We start from the raw sequence: 21,111 nt of genomic DNA, 5'->3' as shown, positions 1-21,111 counted from the left end.
AAAGATCAAGTATGAAGTTAAAATTCGTTCAAAAAAAATAAATAATCGTAGTAATTTATTAAGTAAAAGTAAACCATTTTAAAATTATTCCTATAAATTTAAGAAAACATGCGAGCTAAACTTTATACTGTATTTTCACTTTATACTCACTCAATATTACAACTAAAAAAATAATCTATTTCTGCGTGACTTCGTTCTGACGACCACAAAATATAATCGTCCAGCATTTCCTATTTCGGTGGGTTGACGTCATTCAGCTGACCAATCAGCGCGTTGTGCCATCTGGATCTCTAGCCGCACGTTTACAGAACGATTCCGTAGCCGTAGTTCTAGTTTTTATCACGAGATGCCGCTAGTGTCGTGACGTTCAGCTAGGATAGGATGAGAAAACTGAAAAAAATATATATATAAGATAAATACAGTAGTAGAAATAATTAGTGTATATGACGATAACTATCTTAAATGTCTACTGGCAGTGCCATAACTACCCATTCCTGTGCCCTGTGAAAGAATTTGCATTTGGGCCCCTTAAATTAGGTTTGAGAAAATAATAAAACAAATACATGCATTTTTGGTTCCCCTTCCAAGTGGACCCATGCAGGTGCACCTGTTGCATCCGTCTAGTTACAGCACTGTCTACTGGACTTTGAATAAGTGTTCATTTAAAAAATGTGTAGAAAACTTTGATTTCTAAATCATAATAAAATTTTAATGTGTAGTTAAAAAAGTTTAATCTGTAAATATCAATATATTACAATTTTATTAATCAATGATCATTTCACTTACTCTATGGGAAAGGGTTATATCAAGTTGGATGAAGTTGGAGGAGGAGGAGGAAATGAGGGATTGTACTTCAGTGGACATCTGTTTCATTTCATTAAATTTTATAGTTTATGCATTTTATTATATTTATTTCAAAATTTCTTGTATACTTCTTTTTTAAGAGTTTTTTCAAAATACTTCTCTTGATCAGGTAACAAGAGTATGCAGTGTTTTCATTTTTAAACATTATTAGCAAATTAACATATTGTAATGTTGATCTACTTATCTTTAAACAGATGTACAGTACACCACATGGTGGAGAAATCTTTATAGGTTGACCTTAATCCAAAGGAATTTGGGCTATTTAATTCTTGAATGGTATAAACTTGGTGGGTTTTTGATTACCTTTTTATAAACTTCATGAAAATATTACTACTGTACTGTACATACATAGGTCCCAAGCAACAAAGCCTATGCACACAAACCAACCTGCCAAGTGATCATGTCTAACTATTGTGGGAAGATTACTTCAGGATTCTGGCACCACCCAGCAATAGTTTGAAAATACTTGAGATGATCTCGAAGAAGAGTCAATCTGAAGGATGACATGGCAAAGACTGGCAGAGAGTGGATAATAATCACACTAAGGGATTGTAGGAGAATGACTGGTGTATCCGAGGAAAGAATTAGCAATGCAGACAGTGAGCAACTAATGAAAGGTGGCTGTCAAGACAAACTTGAGTTGGATCAATCAAGATAGACTGATTCTTCTATTCAGAACTTTACTCTTGTGTCTCTGACCAATGACCTTTCTTGATCTGTCCCTCAAAATGTGACCTCCTTGACAGGCATCTGGTCAAATGTAAACTAAACAAATTAATCCAAATTTTATAAAAAAGATTTTAAAAAGAATATGCAAAGGTTACTATTTAAACAATCAATTAAGTATGGCCAAAGAATAGGTCATATAAAAGGTAACCTCTGCAAAATGTCCTGCTCTATTTTCTCCACTTCTGAAGATAACACGTTTATTTTGAAATTGAGTTATTATGAAAACACTACTATATTTTACTAGAAAGGTTACAATCTTATATGAGCAATATGGATGTAATTCCATTGTTTCTACATATGATATCTATAGTTCATAAAATGATAAAACTTTAAAGGGGAGTTGAGTTTTGTTGGCTATCTGCAGAGGGAAGGGGTTATGGAAACTTGGAAAAAACTAGGACAATGGGGCAGGGAGAATAAAAGTTTCAAGAAGAATGCAGACATAATTTATTTTTAATTTACTTGGATGTAAAACAAAATACTGCTAGATTATTAACAAGAACAAAAACATTGCAATGTTAATATATCGGTTGACAATTTGCCAAAGTAGTCAATTTAAAAGTGATCAGGAATTGGTACTGTATATCTTTTATTATATTAATTAAGATGACATAAAACTAAATATGTCATTAATGTCCACTAATTTTCACTTAACTCTTTGACACACTTCCACCAGAAATGACAAGGTTTGGCTCATCCTATATTCTATAAGATGCCTATTTTTATCATACATTCCAAAAATATTGTTTTAGAAAATATATTCTAAGTTACTTTTACCAAGTGCTGAAGATAGAAAAGAAAATTGCAAAGTAGAAAATTTCAACTTCTGATCTGTAGTAATCTCATACTGTGCCAGCTGTAACTATTGATACAAGCTGTTGATCTAAAATTTCATAAATTTAATCATCATTAAAATCATAAGTAAGTTTTTACAATATCTCTCAGGACCATTCAATATTATATAATACAAAATTACTTTCTAATTTGCATGCTGGATTATGAAACTTCTAGACAGAAAATTAAAGTATATATTAAAACAATTCTTTATTTTTATAAAACAGACTGACTAAATAGCTTTAAACTTAAGGTATATACTATTTTTATTAGTATTATTGTTTATTTTATCTTAAAAAATTCTTAAGACATTTTAATACTTTAAATTCAATCTTCAGAATTATAGCAAAAGAGAAGAAAAGATTCTTCTCTTTTGCTATAATTCTGATTTATAATCTCATAAACTTTCAAACATTAACTCGTAATTAACTACAAGTAAATTTTTCATCTGTATTTTTCAAAAATAATTCATGTCTGCTTAGGAAGTCTTATTCTATGTTTACATTTTTATACAAAATTAACTCTGAATTCAAATATGTCAGGATTTTCTAAGATTGTTATTAATATATTTGAATTCAAAATTAATTTTGTAAGAAATGCAAATCTGTCAAAAAATTTACATTAAATAAAAGGTTTTTGAACATATAATGTTAAAACAATTTTAGTGATTCTATAACTTAGAATAAATTGAATAAAATGGTTCAAATAAACTCTTTGCACTCTTTAATTAACATTAAACAAATAAAACTAACAAATCAACATGAGCCAAGATACCAAATATGCAAATTTTAATAAATATAAATGAAACAAAATACATCATAACCATGTTAAAATTGACGATTCCTCAAAAGCAATAATTCTAACTGGTATGTTGTGAGAGTAGTATGTCATGAAATTGTCATAGGTGCCCCATTAATATTTTAAAAAATATAATCTAAAATATTAATCATTTCTTTACTTATTATTATATTTGTTACATAAAAATATGCAATTAATGTTGTTTCATTTATATGAGAACATATATAGTGTAACACTAGAATATCAGCACTAATGTAGATTTTAAACTATAATGTGTAAAGTTGTCTCTGAATTTATACAGTTGAGACTGTTTAAAAGAGCACCCTCAGAATTACTATATCATGCTCCCTTATCCAAAATAACAAGATCACCCAGGAGATTGTTAATATTTGATTTTCTCCACTTTTTCATGTCTCAGGAACTCTAACTTCTAATACATATGGAAATGTTAAAATTCATTATCACATAATTTTACTTTACCTTACATATTGGTTTCTATTCTTATATCATCAATTTTATTGTTCTATTAATCAATAAACATGACATATTTACCAGTCACATTACTTTTCTTCTCAGAAATACAGACGACCTAGCTGAAAAGATGTGAATGTCTCTTCTCTAAAATTTCTGAATGCTCTCTAATGGAACATACAGTACCAACTGAAAGTAGTCATGTGACTTCCAAAATATGGTCACTAATCACTTACCTTGTTTACTTGAGATGAGGAGCTACAGCATATATGTATTTTATAGCTTTTTTAATATGTAATTACTTCTCATATATATATCCAATAAATCAATAATTGCTTCTCATATGTTCATTATGATTCTGTAAAAAATCTTTTGACTGTTATGTATTAGATTTCACCAAATCTCAACAAATATTATACTGAATGGACCCTTGTTGGCAATGTACCATAAGATTAAAGATACATCATTATAAATCATCCTTAGAATAGTGCTCCCTTATTTGAACTGCTGCTCTAAAAATCCTATTGACACAATGCTCATATAAATGAACTGCTCTACTATCCAATACTCTATTAACAAGAATACTACTAATATAAAACAGGAGAGAAAATCAAGAACATGGGCAAGCACTCTCTTATGTAAACTGCTCCTTTATGCTGTGAAGTGGATTCAACTGTAATAACATTACAAATATTCAATTTTGTAAATTTTATATTGTCTCACATATAAAATTTTGAATTATTTTGAAAAATACTTATGAAGTATTTTTCAAAATAAAAACTTTATTTTCCTTGTATTTCATTATAAGTTTTCTATAAATTACTAATTATTCTATAAATTAAAAATTAAATTTCAGTCATGTATATGTAAGAATGTAGCTAAATGTCAAATCTCTCTATGAGAATAACTCATTCTTTCATAAATAACATTTTTACAGAAGTAGGAACTTCTTTTTAAATCATTGAAATTGGATTAAACTTAACATTTAAAAACATACTGGATGGATGAATAGAAAGCATTTAAACGATTAAAAGATTTTCAATTTGATCAACAAATTAAAACTTCTAATTACATTGATTTGTTAAACAAATCAAAAATATATTTAAATTTCTTTGTTTCAACTAATATTAATGTAATTCAATTTTTTAATGTTTAATACAAACTTCTATTTATATAAAACAACAAAAACTAAATAGAACTTTTGTATAGAAATAAGAAAACAGATAAGAAAACTTGAGTTATACAGCCAAAATGCATAATAAAGAAAATGGATGCATTGTGACTTGCTGTGTAGCCATTAAAATTAGTCAATAATTCAAATTAACAATAACAATACTTTTATTTCTTGATTTTTCACTTTAATAGTTATTATTAAATTTAACAACTATCATATTTTCGTAAAAATTACAAAAACTATATTAATACTAGCTGCAAGATCCCGCTTCGCTGGGTTTTTATTTGTATGTAATAGTATAGTTTTTTTTATATATATAAAAGACTGTTTTTCTGAGTAATCTAGAATCTAGCTGCAAGGACTCGCTTCGCTGGGCAAAAAGTAACGATAGTGAAGATTAAGATAATTACATTATAGCTAATCTTACCCATTTTCACAAAATGGAGAATTAGGTCCCCCGTTTCCAGACTAATTAGAGAATTTTTACTTTTAGTCAAACGAACAAATTTCAACGTTTCTGGAACGTTTTTAATCGTTTTATAATCGAACCAATTCGAATTTTATGTTCGAATTTAATTCGAACAAATTCGAAAAAATCGAACAAAACATTCGAAATAGAAAGCCACTTTCAACTACTTTTAGCCTCATATCTCCCGCACCCTTATAGCTATCGAGACGCAACCACCCCTATGCACGAATGGAGACTTGGGGCTACCACTACATACAAACACCATTCACGTGCGATGTGTAGTTTTGGCGAAAACGTGAGATATAGGGACATACATGTCCATTTTTATATATATATATATATATAGATATATTACTGTGCTTAAATTTCATATAAATCTCAGAATACTGACTTATGTAATAAGATAAACAATATTTTAGTATTTTATTCTTTGTAAATAAAGATCCTTCAGAGAAAACAATTTTAACTATATTTGAAAATCATAATTGAATAACTATATATAAGCATTCAATAGGACATTCTTGTAATCTTTCAATTTCTCTTGTTCAATTGCATTTCTAATTGATGTAAAGAATTCCAAGTAATGATGCAAATTATGAAGCATCAGTAATACAGAGGCTAATAATTCAGATGTACTTAATAAATGATGTATATAGGCACAAGTAAAGTTTCTGCATGTGTAGCACTTACAGTCTGTCAACAAAGAATTAAAATTGTCTTTATATTCATCACAAGTAAGATCTATTTCAGGAGATGTAAATTTTGAATCTTTCCACGTCAAAGGAAATACAAGAGCTTTTCCTCTCTCAGTACTTAAATATGCATATGATGCATCAAATACATCAATTCCACATAATACAAATTCCACAACAATGGATGGTTTAAATGATCCAAACATCATTTTCAATTTTGTTTTTGGTAATAATGAAACAGTACTTTGTAATATTGGTTTTACTTCTGTCAAATTAATTTTTTCTGCTTCTTCACCATTCTGGTGAAAACCATCTATAATAAAACCTGTAACAGGTCTCAATGCCGTTTCACGGGCTGAAAACTCTCGTGCTTTTAGGTCATATCCACCTTGTACAGTTCCAAAAATTGAACTATTTTTTAATTTTTGCGATGATAAATGTCTTTCTAAACAACTGTCAAGAAAAGAAAGAGAACGTTGTACAGAATGGTGCATTCTTTTCTTTGAACAATTCCGAGGAGTATCACTGTCACATAGAGCTTGATAGCAATGTGGTGTAAATACTTCTTGAATTTCCATAAAAGCAGTTGGATGTAAATGCTCACGACCTGAATGTTTCCATACAGAAACACCACTTTTGTTGTTATAACCAGATGGTGTTACTACTGCCGGATCTTGTACACTGATAAAACTTGGATATTCACTAAGACCAACAAATTTGCAAAGACTTTGATCATAATTCATAACAGCATTCTTTAATTCCACTATACTGGGTAAGGGCAATAATAATGGTATTTGCTTTTCACTTAAAAATTGAAGTACTTCACGTGTTATATGCGGAACACTACCAGATTTTGTATATAAAAAACAAAAGGGTGTTCTGAAATTCATATCTTCTGTCATACTATTTACAAGCCCTAGTCGACTTTGTTCTGCGCCTTCCTTTTCAACGTTAAAATCCATCGGAATTTTGAAATTTCACTAACAAAACAAAATATGTTATTTATTTAATAAAAATTTAGCAAAAACGACAATGTGGAATAAACCTTTACCTTGTTTACTTTCGAAATTCTTAATACGACTCAACCACGTGTTCTTAGATATTTCATTTTCAGTAGTGTTGCCAACTAATATAAAAGTTAATGAAAATTCTCATGTCAAAAAGAAAGTTTTTCTTGTATTTAAACTTTAAAAATATCACAATTTATAACAACATAATTTGTTTATGTAAAGCTGGACAATTATTGGGAACCTTTTTTTGCCAATTCTTAACAATCGAATTCACTCTTCGTCGATTACACTTATGAGTTTCTCTGAATTTGATTTCCAAATAATCATCTATTTTCACGTGGGAATGAATAAAAACTTATATCGGGCTCTCGTGTAATTTTGGAATTCAGTTCAAAAGCTTTGCTTTTCCTATTGCTATTCATCTTTACTCCTGATAATACACAAGAACGATTCAAACGACCCAGATGAAATACTTTTGTTTTTAAACACCAGAAAGTGAGAATCCGGTAAAAAATGCGAATACACTGTTTACAGAAATTATTGCAAAAACGAAATGAATTCTTCGCTCGCGTTATAGGATGACTTAGGTCAGTGTTTTTCAACCTTTTTCATTGAGTGGCACACCTAATTGAAAAATAACAAATCGTGACACCCTTGACCAGCGGAGGATCTAGAATCTGAATAAGGGGGGACTAATGGGCCAGATGAATTTTTTGCGAAAACGAATATTACGCGCAACGCAAAAGTGTTTCTACGTGTTCAAAATCAAAATTTAAGTCCATTGAATTTTGTCGAAATATCTACATGTAAAACAATAGTCTCGTTATTGTTTTTTAAATATAGTTTTATTATCAAATACATCATCATTTTATATTATCATTTTATCGATAAAAAATTATTGTCACATTTTTTTATACTATTTTGATGCATATATAAAATAAATATTTCATTATTTTGTTCTTATCTTTTTCATATCAATTTTAAAAAATTTAAATTAAAAAAATGATAAAAAATTGTTTATTTGTCATCACTGCTTTTGAATACTGTACTATGAAAATACTGTAACATGCACCTACTTTGTGATTGAAAGCACACCCTTTTCAAAGTACAATGTAACGCTTTTTAAAGCATATACAAGACACAAGTGTCCGCGTCGTTCTTCTCTGGTGGTTGGCCCGGTACTGGGACTGGGAACATGAAGGCCAAGCAATGTGGTTTGGGCGAACTCGTGACAAGTCGTGCGTACACGTAGCGTAGAACATTACATTAACACGCGATTAGTCATAGTTTCTTTGCTTACTAGATATCTCGTAGCAAAATAGAACTGATAATGAGTTATCTTGAACTATACTTAAGTAAATTTCCAAGAAAATGCCTAAAGGCCCTAAACTTTGCGACATCCCAATCGTGGCGCCTGGCATTCTAAGGTGCCGCGGCACCCCGGTTGAAAAACACTGACCTAGGTTATTGAAGTAATGAAAAATGAATAAAAACGTCTTATATGCGAGTAAATACGGTACACATTATTGTACTTTTATACATGCGAATATTCTCCACGTTCATACGTTCAATATCTGTATTTTGCAATGAAAATATACAATGTGTAAAAAAAAATTACATGCTTAATATTGACGCTTGTGATAGTAAGTTTTTACTGATAACAAGCGGAAAGAGAGCAGCACAGAAATTACTTGAAGTATACTGTTTGATTGTTAACTGGTTCCTTTTCAGTCGTTACAGACGTGGAGAAAACCCTGTAAACTTCATGTGGCCAGCCCGTCCTGGCGAGGCGCAAACCCACAACTGAACTAGTGTTTTGGGAACGGAATCGCTTGGCCACTGGTGGGCCTGAGGTTTACCGAATTTATACAAGTTATCAATTATTTTTATTGAAATTTTTAATAGAGCGAAATACTATTTTGAATGTCCTTCACCCTTATATCTACACTTGGAAATCAATTTTGAGATTATACGGAAGATTTAGTTTTAGAAGAGAGATATAAATTTACAAAACTTATAACAAAATCCAAAATATTTACAAAATATTTTTGTTAATTTAATTAAACTGTTTAATTTAACCCAAACACATTATATATGTGATGTATATTTTGCATAACACTAAATTAAAACAATTTTTTTTAGTTTTATTTTTTAATTTTGTTAGTTCGTAATTTCACCAGAAGAGGACGTATCGTATTCTAGCGGTTTGTTGTTTGGGAATAACACTATGAGCTGAGAATAAACATTATTGACACTGTCAGTATAATACGATTTTTTAAATCAAGAATATGGAAGACGATTCTACTTTGATGACCAAGCTCGAATGCTTGAAAGAAATCAGGTAATAGGCCTATCATTCTATTAATGTCAATGTTTTAAATTTTTCTGATAAATTAAAATGAATACAGCTTGTAATCGATTATTTTATACATGGAGTGTATATTAGAGCATTGTTTTTAAGTGTAATTTATGAATGAGTAATAATTTTATCTGTGTAGATTAATTTAAATGACTTTAATAAATGTATATTATTGTTTTCAGCTACAATAACAACAGTCACAAAAATTTAATAACCAATTATTTTATTCAAAACGTAAATAAATCAGAAAGAGGTGATTACATTGTCAAAAAGTTTTCTTTATGTTTTAATGACACAAATAATTGTTGCAGTTGCCGTAATCCTTCAGAGGTTACGGCTAATCTTGCAGATGCATTCGGAATAATTTTTGAAAGTGCGTAGAATCTGGTGACTTTGAGTAGCTACTCTTAAGGGAATGACGACATTGATTAGCTAGCATTCATTATTAGTCTTTTTTGTTAATTGAAACCATTTTTTTTTACACTTATCTTAATTTGTATCTGAATGATATGCTATCTATTAAAGTATTTTGTTGTTTCTTAGATGTTTTCTGGATTTTGAAAGAATTTTTCCACCGCAAGATGTTTTAGGATTTGACAAAAACTACAATGATCAGGGAAGAGTTTTCAAATTTGGTTGTGTTAAATGTTGAGAGCCACATGATCAAGCAGAATCTGACAACACAACAACTAGTATCTTTACAAAAAAAAAATCTAAAAATTGAGTGTAGTTTAAAAGCAGTTATCTAAGCATATTAGTATCTCTTTTATTTCAATAAATTACAACTTAACTTTTATTTATAGTATGCTATTTTTTTACTTTACCATCTTAGAACACAAATTCTGTTTCAATGAAAGAAGAAAATATGAGTCATTGAACTGCTGGTAATAAAAAGACTTCTTAATAGGATTTCACAATTCCTAAATAGAAGTGACCATCCCCAAAAAGACTTTCTGGTTATGCCACTATCATCCAATACAATTATATTGGGATTTTTTGCAATGACTTGTAGAAAATTTTAAAATATAATTTGAATATCTGAGGCAATTAAAAATTAATCTTGATGAACATTACTTTACATTATTTACAAAATATAAAAATTACTTTTTATGATTAAATCATGAATTACTTTTATCTTGAACTATTTTCTAATTTCCTGTGAAATTTCAGAGTTCCATTTTTTATTAGTTGGAAAGTTCAATGAAGGAGAGAGTTCTAGCAAGACATGTTTACTGTTCCGTATTGGGGCAGTAAACATTTAATAGTGTTAAACATTTAATAGTGAGAAAGTTTTCTATCTGTGAATTCTGTCTTTTCTATTTAAACTGCCTGTAAATATTTTTTTGCCTTTTCACATTAATTATCATTGAGGTCAAATATTTCAGTAAATTGTATAAATGAACAGAGAATGAAATTTACACTTATAAAACCCTATGCTTGAAGGAATGTATTATAGCTTCTGAGTGAATTAAATAATTAACTGTTTAAAGAATTATAGGCATTAAATTGACTCTAATAGAAACAATTCAAGCAAGCAAGTAATCAGTTATTACTTACTATAACTTTTTTGTACTTCTGAATTTTGACAAATTTATGGAAAATGATATACTGTAAATCATAATTAAATAACAGCCTTAAACTTATGACTCGAATTCTGTTTTAAAATAGTAATGTTAAATCTAAAAGATTAATTTGTGTTTACAAGGTCTGTTCAAAAAGTATCGGACCTTTGGTCGGTAAAAAAAAATTTATTGACTTTGAGATACAAAACCCTAATCCCCTTCAAAGTAGTCTCCTTGGTAATGTATACACTTCTCCCAGCGTTCCTGCCATTGCTGGAAACACTGCTGGAACGCATCTTTTGGAATGACCATCAGCCGCTCCGTCGGATTTTGCATGGTGTCTTCTCTCGACTAAATTCGGGTTCCTTTTAGCGGCATTTTCAGCTGGGGAAATAGCCAAAGGTCACACAGAGCCATGTGGGGAGAGTACTGAGTGTGACGAACCACAAGAGTGTTATGTTTGGCGACGAAAGCCCGAATCAGATGCGCAGAATGGGCGGATGCGTTATCACGATGGAGCTGCCAAGTTTTGATTGACCACAGATCCGGTCGTTTGCGTTGCACAGCACCGGAAAGACGACGAAGGACCTCCTGGTAGTACTCCTTTGCGATGGTTTGGCCTTGTGGTGCGTACTCACGACACACCACCCCACGAGAGTCGAAAAAACTGTCAACATGACCTTTGATATTGCTGCGGACCNCTGGTAGTACTCCTTTGCGATGGTTTGGCCTTGTGGTGCGTACTCACGACACACCACCCCACGAGAGTCGAAAAAACTGTCAACATGACCTTTAATATTGCTGCGCTTTGACCTTTGACCTGCCGCGCTTTTTTTGGCCTCGAGGATCGTCCCCGAAAGCCTGCTGAATCTTGCGGATGGTTTACGCTTGGGTATCGCCAAGGTTTTTGGCAAAATTTAATGTAATATCGCTGCTCACGTTGTTCAGTCATTTTCCAGCTTAGTGGAATCCGACGAGAGCGCTCTACATGACCTCACTCATAGGCCGATTGCCAACGACTGACGCTTCCTGCAGGCGGGAAAAAATTCAGAGATGTGCATGACTGTCCCCTCCACAACTCCACCAAAGGAGGCCTCTCGCGCATCATTGGTTTACGCGGAAAAAAAAAAGGTCCGATACTTTTTGAACAGACCTTGTATTATTTCAAATTAAAAATAAGTTTTATTTTCATTAAAAAAGATAAAAGTAGCAACTATTTTAAAATATCTTTTCTAATTTTCCAAAAAGGATTGATGGAAATACACTGTTTACAAATTTCTAAAAATCCAGAGAAAACTTCTTGACTAATCTGAATTTAATTAAAATCTCTTATCACTGACATATTTCTTTGTAAGAATATCTGTTGATACATATGCTATGAATCAGTAATACCATATATAAAAGGAATATTTTGAAAATGGACTGATGACTTCACTGTAGAAATGTTGCATCTACAAACTATTGATCTTGCAGTTTGAAGTTTTAATTACATTACCAAACAAGTTTTCTTTTATTTCTCTAGCATTAAAATAAGTGATCCCAATAGAAAAAGTTCTCAAAAATCATTTCCAAATTTTCCTGTCATACAATATCAGACATATATTAGTATACAAACACATCTTTGTTTATATACTAATATATATAGCAATTAGCAAGTTGATAAAGCATATGTACCTATGAAAGTCATTTTAATATGGTTTTGTTTCTCTATTTACACTGTTTTGAACATTGGCAGATATATTAGGATGGGAATCCACATTTTTTACATGGAACCTGGACCATGTATTGATCCTGCAGGATATTAAAAGCCTTGCACCAAAAGCAGCTGTTCTAACTTACATTCCATTACTCCATACTGTGATGTGTACACTGCTATGCATCTTAAACATTAAATAAAGCACATGCAAATGTTTTAAAAGTGTATATAAACTTGCCTTTAGAAAAGCTGTTTGGATATTGATTTCCTCTTGTTCTCCTGTTTTCAAGAATTATGGGATCACAGGAGAATAAATCATGATGTTATTTTCAAAAAATAAATATGATTTATCTGTTTTTTATTGATAAAGTACATATTAAAATTATTTTAAAAGTCTCACAAGAAACCAGTAGTAATCACAGCATCATTGGATCCATGTGACTTTTCCATGACATCTCTTTTTCATGGTGGAAAAGTATGGCTTGGTGAAATCTTTTGCCAACTTTATCACTAACATCTACAAGATTTTTGAGAAAAAGGTTGTGATATGAATGAAGAAAATGCATTTTTAAAGACATTCAACAATCAACAGAATCAACAGAAAGACATTCAATCAACAGAAAATTACTCAAAAATTACGCAAAACAAAAATTCAAAAATTTTTGTTTTGCACAATTTTCGAATTTCTCATTCGATTCAAGAGAATAACTGAGGATGATCGCTTAAAGCATTCAAAAACGTTTTTAAGTTATTAAAACTTGTTTTGTCTTTATTTTATTACAGTAGAACTTCAATTATCTGAGATAATGTGGATTGATACTATCTTAGAGAACTGAAAACTCAGATAAAATGATGGCCATAATCATTTCAGTTTAAAAATTGCAAAAAAGTTATAAAAGAGTTATATGGTATTATGTGAGGGGAACCGGGGTGTATGATAAACATAAAAATACATAACTTGGGTTGACTATGGAACCCTTAATCCCAATCTACCATGAAAGAGAAAGAGTTTAAATAGTTTTACGTAACAATACCTCTGATCTGTGACCTCTACATATGGAGACGGAGGATGGCTGGATGGTAGCAAGATGGAACTTCTATGCCTGACTGCTTCCTTTAGGGGTGAATCTTCAAATGGCTGTCCTCTTGTCTACAATCCTCTTCTCTATGACTATTGTGGATTATGGTTGTCCCTTCTCTATAGCTGTCTCTCCCTTATGGCAGTTTCTTTGAAACCACAGACTGCCACAAATAAGGGAAATTTACCCTTTTTATAGAAAAATTCCTCCAATCGCACTTTGCAATTTGTATCATCTGATGGGATGAACTTATGTCTAATAGGATATTTCACCTGACTCAGATGACAGATGTTCTGAGGAGATGTGTGGTAAGATCTTATAAAAAGGAAGTTTTACTTCCCTTCAACATAGGTCTCATCTAAATAAGGTGACAAGTGTGTGATTTTACTATTAAATTATTACTTTAAATTATTCATTATTTTATCAAATATTTAACTCATAAAACTAATTTGTTACTTTCAAATCCTCACAATTACATTTAACCTCTTTTCGCATCTTAGTGAATTTCATCATATATAAAAGCAATATTTTTAGGCTGCAATTTGAAAACATTGTAAACCTAAAATTTCCACTGTTGTTTGTTCATCCATATTTCCTGAATCTTGAGAATAGAGTTAGATAGATGAAAGACAAGACCAGATATGGAAACCTTAAGGGCAGGAGATCCTGATCTATATAAGAACTTCCAACGCAAACCAGAAGGAAAAGTATGATATACAGGGATAAGCCATTACTAATTTGAGGTAGAAAGCATATATTTTAATTTAATTTAAAATATGATAAAAATTTGCAACCCAGCATTGTGATGATGTCACAATAAATAATTGCTAATTTTACATAATTTATTATACAGCTAATAGTGTTTGCACAACACAGTTTTTCTTTAACTTTACTTTGTGACATTTCAAGGTTAGAAGAGTTCTTTTAAGGGAAAAAAATATAAGGAGCATCCCATGCAAAATAATTATTTATTGTGACATCATCATAATGCTTGGCTGAAATTTTTAGTCATATTTTTAATTTATTTAATTTAAAATATATATACTCTCGATTTTAGTAGTGTCTTGCCCCTGTACATCATACTTTTCCTGTCAACAACAGTGTCATACTGGTCATCTATCTAATTTTGCTCTGGAGAAAAGTTTTAAATTAAAACGTGACTTTTGGTCCAAACAAGTTTTATATAGTTAGCTTACAGGCAGCCCCAATTTTCCATATCTGGTCCCAAATTTCATCTGTTGGCAGTGGGAATTTATAGGTCTGAAATTGAAAATTGCAAACCGAATAGTGTAAGATCCGTATTTTAGACAAATCACAGGGCAGTATATGATGATGTAAAATTCTCAAACATACAAAGAGAAAATGGCACTTCAAGACAATTGTCTTGAAGTGCCATTTTGAGGTTGTCATTTTCTCTTTATATGATTGAGAATTTTACACTTTTATTTCTTTTCTATATAAATATTTTAATTAAAATGAATGAATTATGAAAATAACTTAAATGTATTAATTTAAAATTATCATTTCTTATTAAATGATTAAATGTAAAATGATAAAAATTATCAATGAAATTATTATTTTGTGTGTTTTAAAGAGCAAGCATTATAAAGTTGTTCATGGTCCTTACAGGCTTTTTAAATTGAAGTTTCTTATAAATATACTTCAAATTTCTTGTTGAGAACCAAATAAAAACTATAGTTTTGGTATAGAAGCCATGTTTAGTTATGATGATATAACAAACATAATATAATTATTTAAAAAATTGCAAAAGTTCTCTTATCTGCTTAAGATAAGGTTCCTTTACCTTAGATATTGGCATCATTAGGTAAGGTTAAGCAATCTTATAAGAAGAATGTGCAAACTCTTTAATATCTTCAATAGTTAGTTTAAGAGTTTTTGTTTTATATCTGTTTATCCCTTGCTACCACAGTCACTTCAGCATTAACCACTTGCTCAGTACAGTCTACTGAGCAAATAGATTCAAGAACAAATATATCTGGCAGTTGCATTTTTCCATTACTAACCAATAAATTGACTTAAGTCACATTACTTCTATAAGTCAGTCTTACAAGTATCATGTAGTTAACAAAATAATATGAAATAAGTGTCAATGTAATAAGCTACTTGTTTAAAAATGAAAAATTTTTTTCAAAAGTAGGTAGATGTACTGAAAATTAATTAATTGATGAAACTTATTGTTTAAGAAATATATATTTCTAAAAGTTTATTAATACCATAATAGGATATTTTCAATTTGAATGAATAAAAATTTCAGACTGAGAAAACAGATGCAAAAAGCTAGCAATTTCTAACAGAACTGGATATGTTGCCATGACTAGCCTGAATTATTGTTGATTAAGCTATTGTTTCTTTAAATGCCATTCATTTTTCAATGTTAATTTAATAATTTTAAATTTAAAAAGTAATAAGGTGGAATGTTTATTTACCGATTACTTCAATTACTGGAAAAGTAATCGTCAGGTAATTATTAATCAATGGAGGAGTCAATTAATATGATTAATGATTAGCAAATGATTAATCAGTACATCTTGACCCCAGAGGTAAATATCATGCTCAGAAGTAATTATCATTCATATATTAGTCAAGTTTGTATAAACCTATTACTGTTCAGTTATTTCAGTTATCCATTAGCTATCATCATCTCAATTTAGTTTACAGCAAACAACTTCTGCAAAAATTTTGTATTTATCTCGGGACAATGACAAAATGTTCGGAATGGTCAAAGAGAATTTTTAAAAAATTATATTCTTTTTCATCTGTAGTTGTTAAAAGATCCATGTAATTTTTCTAGTAAACCATTGACTTTAATCACAAAAAAACTCAATGAAATGTAATTCATGCTGTCTGTTTGGGAATCATATGAGAAAAGCTAAACTGCTTTCTTTGAAACTGTTCATATAAATCAGGAATATAGGATCACTATAACATGTGCAGTGGCGTTACAGGAGTGGAGTCCCGGACATGGAAATTTATCCGATTTTTGGGGAAAGATCTTATCTGCTAGCACTTTCAGTAGTGTAAAACTACCATCATCAGGCGGTACATAGAATACAATAGTTTAAGCTTTCTGAATGATATTCCGACGGTTTTACAAATTTCAATATCGAATATTTCGAACAATATTTCTGACAGTTCAGCTGATTATGGTTTTGAATGTTATTTAAAAGATCTTATGTCATAGTGCGTAGGCAAGAATGACAATAAACAAAGCTATCACAATGAGAATTGGCCATAAAAGAGCTTAAATAGGATATAGGAATATGGAAAGGATATAGGTTACTTTCCTTTTCCAAAAATTAAATTTTTGGAAAAGGAAAGTTGCTATTCTTCTAATTACAGATAGTGTTACAGTATGTATAGGAAAGTGTTGGAAGTACTGTTGGTTTATTGGAGAAACAGAGTTTAGGCATATGAACATGTAGCAGGTAACATCATACACTAACTTTTCAACTGCTTCTAATATGCTAGGACATGGAATGTGAATTTTTGAATTTTCAGAGAGAGAGACTCAGATTGTTTTCTAATCTTTCCTGAAACATGAAATGTTGCCTTATCAGAAAACATGATTCTTGTCTTGATGATAATGAGATGACATAACTTGTAAAAAAAAAAATCAGTATTCAAAAAATTTATTTAGTTTTTCTTTAAAGTGCGACAGCTGTATTTTCTAAACCACCAGGTTAACTTTTTATATAGGATAGATGTTGTGAAGATAATTTTTTGGCATCCAGTGTTTTACATTTGTATCACATTATTATTATTATTAGACTTTTGAATAAATTGAACATATTTTTTTTTTTATAAGTTTCTTACCTTTTTGAAACATTCTCTTTCAAAAGAATGGAAATTTTGTTCATTTTTTCTTTTATGTTTTTTTTTCTTTGCTTTAAAGTTAATTTAAATTATTTATATAAATTTAATTTTTTCTCTATATTAGTACTTTGCTTTTTGTGTATTATAAATTGTAGGCTTTTCTTGGATCATCATTTTTTTTCTACACATTTATTTAATTATCTTTATTTAATTAAATTTAACATGAATAACTTTCTGATTTTTAGGTCTCGTACAATTCAATTAGAAAAATTAAAAGTACGAATGCGGCAAGAAGTGGATGCTACAGAAAATGAAGAGAAGTGCCTTCAAGATTATCGTCACGAAATGGAATTGTTATTACAAGAAAAGATGGCACATGTAGAAGAATTGAGACAGATTCATGCAGATATCAATGTGGTAATTAAATATAATGAAATTATGATTAATAAGTAATGAAAATATTGATATATTTTTCAATGGTAATATGGCATATATAAATAACTAAATTACTAGATCGTAAATACATAACTTTGAATATAAATTTTTACAAGTTAAATTTATTATTAGACCAGGAAATAATTAGAAACAGAGATGTCATGAATTTGTCTGTGAACACACTACTGTTAGCAATTATTTTGTCTCTAAAACTGTGAAAAAACATTGACTAATACAGTATTTAATTGTGAAATTATAAGATGCAAATAGATGAATACCATGTCCACAAATTTAACAATAACAAATTTGCTGATTATTGGTAAATGTAACTAAATTTTTTCATCAAAACTGTATATTAATAATTTTAAGTATCTCAGTTTTTACATTGGTAAAATTTTACAATATGAATCATTTTTTAATTTCTTTTAGATGGAAAATGTCATAAAACAATCTGAAGAAGATCGTAATAAGCATCTTGAAACTGCAAAACAACTTCATCATGAATATAAACCATTAAAAGATTTAATTGATAGTATGCGTAATGACATAGGTTTAACAAAATTACCAGAATTGCATGAAGAAGATGAAAACTTTAAGCCTGAGTAATGTTTACATATTAATTAACTAATTATTAGTTGCTTTGTATCTAATAATTTTATTTTTATTTTATTAGCATGTTTGAAATTAATTTTTAATTTAATAGATTTTTTGAGAAGCAGAAAACTGAATGGCAAAGTGAAGTATCAGAGGCTACACTTCCGTCCTCATTAGCTGCAGTGAGTGCTGCCACTCAACAGATGCAGATGGGTCGAGCCAAAACTCAAGACAGACCACAGCCTACAGCATTTAGACAACAGCCACCTCCAATGAAGGTTAGTAATAAGATTAAATATGTTATTATATATTTTAAAATGCTTTAATTTTAAATAATTTAATTTTTCAGTCTTGCCTCTCTTGTCATCAACAAATCCATAGAAATGCTCCTATTTGCCCCCTCTGTAAAGCCAAAAGTAGATCTCGAAATCCAAAGAAACCTAAACGGAAACTAGATGATTGACATTTATTTTTATGATAGAATCATTTTCTTCCCCAAAGAAATGCCACTTTCTGAACACAAATTTTTTTTTACAAATTATCACTTTTAGTAGAAATTAATTTTCTTCCAATTTATGATGTTTTTAGTTTTTGATTCTATTTCTTGGAAATGTTCAGAAGAATACTTTCAGATTTATAGTCAAAAAACTGAAAATAAGAATATCGAGTAAAAACTATATAATATATTGTCTTCTGTTATTACATCACTCCTGGTTTTATTCATTTTGCATTTTGACCTCATCATATTTATTTCATGTATCAAAACTACATTTTACTTGTTAATGTATTTTGTTAAAAATTTAGTATCAATTTCTATTACTTAACAAAAATTACATATAATGGCATTCTAGTTAGAATCCTCATGAACAGATATTCCTGATATTTTTAGGATTGATGGCATAACATTAGAATTGCCATTTGTCATATTTTCCCTAAATGATCTATGAGCTGTTGATAAAGTGCCAAAGTATTTGTATGTCGTGCAATAGTGTGTCTCTTTCCACATAATTTTTCTCTTTACAATAATTGTTGAAAAAATATCATAAATATAAACAAGAAAAATATTTTAAAATTTGTATTTTATTTTCACCATTTTTAAGGTTTTAAATAATTATGATAACTGGATGTAAAATTTTTTATTATAATCATTCACATAAAGAAAAATTTATGCATAAAAAGTATTGATTTTTTTCATTTGCCATTTGCATGTTTAATTATTACATAAAAGATTTTTTTGTAATATTTCATTTGTATTGAAATTATGTTGTAAAGAAATTTAATACAAAAATTAAATAATAATCAAGAAAGCATTTTTGTGTAATTAATAGTCACAAAAAGCAGTACATGTTACAGTAAATTTACAAAAATAAAATATTCCATCATTTTAAACATAAATACAAAACAAAAAATAATGGGTTTGATATATAATATTTGATTTATTTGTACTTTAGGTAGGTACATTGCAAAAATATAAGACCACCCCAATTTTTTCAGAAATATAAACTTTTATTACACTTAAACAAAAACTAGTGGCAGGAATAAATGCAGATGTAAAAGAATTACTTATTCTATTTACAATCAAAAATAAAAATAAAATTTTTTATTTCAGAAAATCAAAAATAAAGGTGTTGCAAAATATAAGGCCAGTTTTTGCATTTTTGAGCGATTTATCAAAATTCACTATCACCTATAATTTAATAATTATAAAGAGATGATGTGCATAATAATGACAAATAGGCATAATTGAATTTATAACACCATTAATTGTTGTAATGACTAATAACAATGGGTAGAAGTAAGTTCTAAACTGCTTTTGAGTGTGGCTGAATTATGGCACTCCATCAGGCTAGAAGTTCTGCTAGAGTTATAACAAAGCAGCTGAAGGGATTTCATTGTGTTGTAATCAATTTATTAAACTTAGTGTGCAATATGGAAACAAAAAACAAACTTGGATGGCCTTCCAAGTTGACAAGGAAGCAGAAATAGCAATTATCTGGGAAATAACAGGAACAACATTACAGTAGGTGAAATAGCACATAGACCTGATATTAATGTTCACAAATCCACACTTTCCTAGATTGTAAAATCAACAGAACAACTAGTGCATAAACATAGAAAAGCAGCACCATATCTAAAACAACAACAACAAAAAAGACTGATATGGGCAAAAGTAAATGTCATGGACTTCAAAATGGTGTGAACTTATTTGTACTGATAAGAAAAAGTTCAATTTGGATAGTCCCAATGGTTAGCAATTTTATTTGCATGATCTTATAAGATAGGAGTTTTTGTTTGCCAAACATCAGAAAGAAGGGGACTCAGTCATGATCTGGGCAGATTTTGGATGGTCTGAAAAATCAATTTAGCATTAATAAATGGCTGAATGAAGGCAATTGCATATCAAAACTTTTTGGATGTATATCTTCTGACATTTGGAGAAAAAATTGGTAGTCCATTCTGGCAATTGCAACAAGATAATTCACCAATCCACAAAGAAAACTTAGAAAACTT

The 21,111-nt window shown here is 29.7% G+C and overlaps 2 protein-coding genes across 2 annotated transcripts; one reads left to right on the top strand and one right to left on the bottom strand.

The window, feature by feature from the left end:
• Positions 1-5,676: 5,676 nt before the first annotated feature.
• On the bottom strand, positions 5,677-7,146 carry LOC111641349 (queuine tRNA-ribosyltransferase accessory subunit 2-like). The gene is made up of 2 exons (XM_023387484.1): positions 7,083-7,146; positions 5,677-7,011 (listed from the first exon to the last, which is right to left on the bottom strand). Exon 2 carries the CDS (start codon positions 6,991-6,993, stop codon positions 5,833-5,835), a length of 1,161 nt encoding a protein of 386 aa, XP_023243252.1. The 5' UTR covers positions 6,994-7,011; positions 7,083-7,146; the 3' UTR covers positions 5,677-5,832.
• Positions 7,147-9,232: 2,086 nt separating this feature from the next.
• Positions 9,233-19,719, top strand: LOC111641350 (zinc finger C4H2 domain-containing protein-like). The gene is made up of 5 exons (XM_023387485.1): positions 9,233-9,382; positions 17,817-17,988; positions 18,436-18,608; positions 18,710-18,878; positions 18,950-19,719. The coding sequence occupies exons 1-5, from the start codon at positions 9,330-9,332 to the stop codon at positions 19,061-19,063; spliced, it is 681 nt and encodes a 226-aa protein (XP_023243253.1). The 5' UTR covers positions 9,233-9,329; the 3' UTR covers positions 19,064-19,719.
• The last annotated feature ends 1,392 nt before the right edge of the window (positions 19,720-21,111 follow it).

The sequence above is a fragment of the Centruroides sculpturatus genome, unplaced genomic scaffold (genome assembly GCF_000671375.1).
Source record: "Centruroides sculpturatus isolate CEXI.00-Female unplaced genomic scaffold, Cexi_2.0 scaffold1394, whole genome shotgun sequence".
Taxonomy (NCBI): Eukaryota; Metazoa; Arthropoda; class Arachnida; order Scorpiones; family Buthidae; genus Centruroides; species Centruroides sculpturatus.
Note: the sequence above shows the minus strand (reverse complement) of the source record. Positions and strands in the feature narration are given on the sequence as shown.